This window comes from Echinops telfairi, unplaced genomic scaffold (assembly GCF_000313985.2).
Source record: "Echinops telfairi isolate 266 unplaced genomic scaffold, ASM31398v2 ScPeMD7_70;HRSCAF=299, whole genome shotgun sequence".
In the NCBI taxonomy this organism is placed as follows: Eukaryota; Metazoa; Chordata; class Mammalia; order Afrosoricida; family Tenrecidae; genus Echinops; species Echinops telfairi.
This window is the reverse complement of record NW_022103968.1, coordinates 34,759,439-34,765,128: the sequence shown is the minus strand read 5'-3', so window position 1 is coordinate 34,765,128 and position 5,690 is coordinate 34,759,439. Positions and strand designations below refer to the sequence as shown.

General features: G+C 44.5%; 1 protein-coding gene across 2 annotated transcripts in view; it reads right to left on the bottom strand.

The window, feature by feature from the left end:
* MYOF (myoferlin) overlaps positions 1-5,690 on the bottom strand; it is a 163,596-nt gene that overhangs the window by 132,430 nt on the left and 25,476 nt on the right. For both annotated transcript variants that reach the window (XM_045291587.1, XM_004701066.2), the window contains exon 2: positions 3,102-3,157. In XM_045291587.1, coding sequence (XP_045147522.1) covers positions 3,102-3,157 — 56 coding nt within the window. The remainder of the gene's footprint in view (positions 1-3,101; positions 3,158-5,690) is intronic.

The window sequence follows — 5,690 nt, the reverse complement described above, 5'->3', positions numbered from 1 at the left end:
GGTGAGAGGGGCGAGGCCTGAAGGGTGAAAGGAATGCGAGGTAGAAGGGGGGAGCCAATTGCAAGAATCTAAGTATGGCCTCCCCTCTTGGTAATGGACAGCAGAGAAGAGGGCGGAGGGAGACGTCAGACAGGGTAACTTATGACAAATCTATAATTTATGAATTATGAAGGGTTCAGGAGGGAGGGGGGAAATGAGCAAATGATATTGAGGGCTAAAGTGGAGAGCAAAGGTTTTGAGATTGATGAGGGCAACGGGTGTACATAGGTGCTGGACTCAGTGGATGTATGTATGGACTGTGATAAGAAATGTATGAGCCCTCAATAAAATATTTTTTTTAAAAAGACTCTTCTAAATTTCAAGACATAGTGGCTGTCATTTATTTGACCCTGCAACATGTTTGTTGTTTGTTTGTAGGAACCGATGCAAGTATGAACTAGAACCTCAGTAGCAACATTTTTGGACTTGTACACTTGCGATATGAGGGTGAAAATAAAACACATTAGAAACAAAACTGTGTAAGATGGGCGAGGCCTGAAGAGCACAGATCTGCTCCCATGACGATCTAACTCTGTTCACACGGATTGGGCTCAAATATAAAGAGAAATTCGGGGGTTATTTAAAACCTGCAGCTCTGTTTTAGATGCTAAGAACCCACAGGAAGCCAAGCAGACAGGCAGAGCTGACAGTTCAGCGGACTGTCCTGCGTTTCTATGACGCTACAGAGAAACGGAATTCCCTCTTGGGCTACCTGTGGCCAACGGGGCTTTCCAGAAAGGCATTAAGACCAAATTCTCTGCCAGCAAGTCAACACTGACTCATTATAACACAGTAAGGGTTTCTGAGGCTGTAAATCTTTATGAAAACAGATAGCCTCTTCTTTATCCCTTGGAGTGGCTGGTGGAGTCAAATCACCAACCTCGAGGTTAACAGGCCAGTGCTTACCCAACAGTACCACTGGGGCTCCTTATTCAATGTAAATCAGTGTAGAGTTATTGAAATGAGCTGGAAAGGGAGGGGATTTGTTATCTTTGCAGGGGAAATCCTCCTAGCTAGGGGATTGTGTGAAATAGCAAGGGCATTTATCACTCTTCGGATCCAGTCACCAGGCTTTTGAAAGACAGAACAATGGGACCAGTCATCAACTTTTAAATAATTAGACTTATAACATTCTACTTAGTGGAGAGAACTAAAATTTTCATCTATCTATGAATAGATAACCCACTGAACTGCTTATAAGAATGCAATAGAGAGAGGAAATAAATAAGCAATATTAACTCTCTTAAGGGAATATTATAGTTACTAAAACATTTGGATTGAATGATACAAAAATATGCTCAGGATATCCTACTAAAGAAAAACAGGACATAAAACTATATTTCCTGTAAGATTATAATTTCATTTTCATTTAAAATGTCACTGTGCCTTAACATTCATTTCATAAGCATTTATATCATATTCATTCAATAAACATTTACTGATACATCCCAGATATTAACATACCCTGTTTCCTCGAAAGTAAGACATCCCCCGAAAATAAGACCTACTTACAATTTGCCTCTCGCTGAAATATAAGGCATTCCCCCGAAAATAAGACCTCCCCGAAAATAAGGGTTTGGATTGTTATGATGATGTTCCAGAAGATGATGACATGACTGTCACTGAATAAATGAGTAAATGTACCATAGACTGTTGTACATGGAAGTAAATAATGGTAGTAACAAGAAATTCTTGATACTGTAGATTCACAGTTTGTCTGGTTATGCTGATTTGTGATGACAATTACTACCATACCATATACAGGTAACAAATTTCTTTTTTGTTCAACAATAAATGTGTACCATATCCTTCTTCAAGGAAAAATAAGACATTCCCTGAAAATAAGACCTAGCACGTCTTTGGGAGCAAAAATTAATATAAGACACGGTCTTATTTTCGGGGAAACAGGGTAGTTACTTGGATAGTGAGCCCATAAGTAATTGCTTATATGAAGTTCTCAAAATGTCTATGTTAAGTATATGTTACTGTTATCAACATACAAAACAATAAATTGTCAGAATATTCAACAAGACACACCAAGTATATATATAAGGGGAGAGCTTAAAAAACTCGGTGAACTAGAAGGGGGAACAGACAGCTATGTCGTCTATATAACCCCACTCGAAGGGAACGACCATCGGAATGGACACATGGGATGGGGTAACTTAAAGCAAATAATAATATGAATATATAATATACTGAGGGTTCAGGAAGGTGGGAGGATGTGGGAGGGGAAAACAGGGAGCTGATATCAAAGAGTTCAAGAAAAGAAAATATATTGAAAATGATGTGGGCTGCAATTGCACAATTATGCTTGATCTAACGGAACTATGAATTGTAATAATGTATCTGTAAGAGCTTCTAATAAAATATTTTTTTAAAAGTCTGTGGGAAAAGTTCATGGTTTCTAATTCCATTTTTCCACGATTTTTTGAAGCTCTCCTATAATTATCTTAATTAATCACTTGTAAATGCATTTTTTTATGATAGAACTTTCTTCCGGGACTCTATGTATGATCTGAATCTTACCTCTTGCTCTACAGGTATGCCCAGAGAAGCAAAGTAACCGGACGAAGGTTACAGAGCAAGTTCACAGCTGCATCAGGAAGAGACTTCAACCCTTGTGACTCCCGGGGCCAGACTCCACTCATGACAGCCCAACTCTACAGCAGATGGCCACTCGCTAGTTACATGGACTTGGGTTTTGTTGCTCCCTTCGAGCTGGAGAGCTTGGGGCCAAAGCGCAGAGATTCATCATCCCAAGGGAAAGTTCATCTCTGACCTGAAGATGGGACAAGCCAAACGCACTGCCATCCACCCCCCCACCCCCCACCTTCCAGCTCATAGGGACCTTAGAGGACAGGAGAGTTGCCTCTTTGGTTTCTGAGACCTTTAATCTGTACAGGAGCAGAGAGCTTCATGCTCCTTCCCTGGAGTTACTAGTGGGTTCAAACGGCTGACGTTGTGGTTAGCAGCCCGCTCTGCCACCAGGACATCTTAAAGACCGGACAATCAATTGTGGTCTAACTATTGAAAGAAAGCTGAAAGAACAATGAAGTTACCTCATTCCAGACAGGGTTGAGCTCATTATCAACTTTCTTGGTTTTCTTTTTCTCATCTGCAAATAAAGAGAGCGATCTCAATTAAAAATAGAGAGAGAGCAAATATTATACATTTAGTCATTGCAAGAGCATTTAATAAGAGTCTAACTGTGCATTGGGAGTCCTTGAGAGAGGTCAACAATTAACATGCTGCGCTGCTAACCCAAATGCTGGACGTTGGGGTCCACCGGGTGTCCTTGGAAAGACAGACTTGGCGACGTACTTGTGAAAAGTCAGCCGCGAAAACCCTGTGGAACACAGCTCTGCCCTGACAGGCACGGGCCCCCCATGAGTCAGGTCATCTTGACAGCACTTGGTCTGGTTTTACTCTGTACCCACGTTCCCCCATTCATCTGCCAGGGATGAGAGCTCCCTGAAGGGATGTTTTCCAAACTGAGCGACATTGCCTTGAACTAAAACTTATTTATCACTCTAGGTCTATAAGGAACTAAGGAAAGGCATTGGAATACTGAGGGCCCTTGCACACCCAGGGTCTCCAGGGCCTGCCTCGGTGTCTCCAGTTCACCATAAAACACCAAATAAGTTAACCTTGGAGTTGCAGGTTTCTACCTACCCCTTCCTGTGAGAACCCTGCTGGCAAACGGAATTATGTGTTGGGCTGTTAGCCAGAAAGTCAGCAGTTCGAACCCACTGTTCTCCCTGTGGGAGAAAGTTGAGACTTTCTGCTACCATCAAGACTTACAGCCTCAAAAACCCACAGGGGCAATTCCACCCTCTCAGCTCTGCTGTGAGTCAGAATTGACTCAAGGGCAGCAAGTTGAATGATGACTACAAGGAGTTAGTAAACATCTGAGCTCCCATGTGACAATGGCACTCTGATCTCAGAAACTCATGCTGCCTCTGGGTGGGAAGAGATGAGCTCAGACAGGAGGAGCCAGACTCCCTCCTCCAGGCCTCGGTGCAAGGCAATCAGGAGGACACTCTCTAAGGCTGAAGGAGAACTTGGGCTTTCCTTTCATTCTGGCCCACCAGGGCCTCGTTCTCTGTCAACTGGAATGGATAGCACGCCTGCCTAGCTGAGTAATTGTTAACCTGGCCTGTCCTTCGATATTCCTGGGAGTGAAGTCCAAGGAACAGAGGCTTCCTTTGGCTCCCCGTGTCCCCAAATACAAAGTAAAAGCTAATATTGAAAAGCAAAGACTTGGCCATTATACAGACCTGAAAAACACTACCTAATCTCCTTAAAGGTCCCTGGGTAGCACAGTAGGCATACTACTGCTCATCTAAAAGGGGGCCCTGGTGACCCTAGTGGATTACACATCAAGCTGATAACCACAAGATCAGCAGTTCAAACCTACCAGCCACTCCAGGAAAGAAAGATGAGGTTAATTGCTTCATAAAGATTTACAGCCTCAGAGGAAAATCAGAGAAAGGGAGTGGTATAAAATAGAGGTGTGCGTGTGTGTTGATGAGTGGTTTGAACTATTGAATGCAGAGTTGATGGTCTGAGATGTAAACTCCCCACTCAATTCACAGTAAGTAAATAAATGATAGATAGATAGATAAAATAAGTACAGCCTTGGAAACCCAAAGGGGCAGTTCTACTCTGTCTTATAGGGTCACTATGCTCAGAATAGACTTCGTGCCAGTGGGGTTTGTGTACGTGCCAGTGGGGTTTGTGTACGAACCCACAAGTTGTCAATTCAAACCCATCCAGAGGTGCCAGCAAAGGGCCACCTGGTGATCGGCTTCCACAAACAATTACAGCCAAAAATAATAGTAAGGCACAGTTCTATTTTGTGACACGAGGCTGCTGTGAGTTGAAACTGATCTGATGACAGAAGGCTTGGTTCTGTTGTGATACTTTAATGATCATTCTCCTTTAAAGACCCTGCTATTGTTGTTAGCTGCCATCAAACGGGCCCTGACTCATGGCCCTCCCGTGCCCAGTGGAGTCGGACTGGGGAACACATGGTGCACGAGTTCATGGGCTGCTTCGAGGCAGTAGATGGCCAGGCTGTTCTTCCTAGTCGGTTGCTGTATGAAGGCTCTGCTGAACTTTGTTTGGCATCACAGGAACCCGGAAGCCCCCAGCGACAGGCCAGTAGTGGCCGGGCTGGGGGCTCACTGACTGGGACTCGGTTCCAGGTATCCGGCCCACATGGAAGGTAAGAGCCCTTCCACTGAACCTCCGACGAACCCAACCCAACCCACTGCCATCGAGTGAACCCCTATACGACAGGGTAGAACTGCTCCAAATTGTGTTTAAAAAGTAGATTGCTTCCTTTTTCTGCTGCAGATTGGCTGTGGGTTTAGCCTAGCTGCCCAAACGCTTAACCCACGGAGCCGTGACCCTGTAGAGCAGGCTAGAACTGAACTGCCCTTGGGGTTCCCAGCCTGTAAATCTTGACAGGATTGGAAAGTCTCGTCTTCCTCCTGCGGAGTGGCTGGTGGTTTCGAAACGCTGTCCTTGAGGTTAGCAGCCCACCTCTTAACTCGCTCTGCCACCAGGGATCCTCACCAAGCCACCGGTGCCCCCGGAACCAGCCTAGGAAAGCGCTGCTATTTTCAGCCCCCACCCCCACCCCC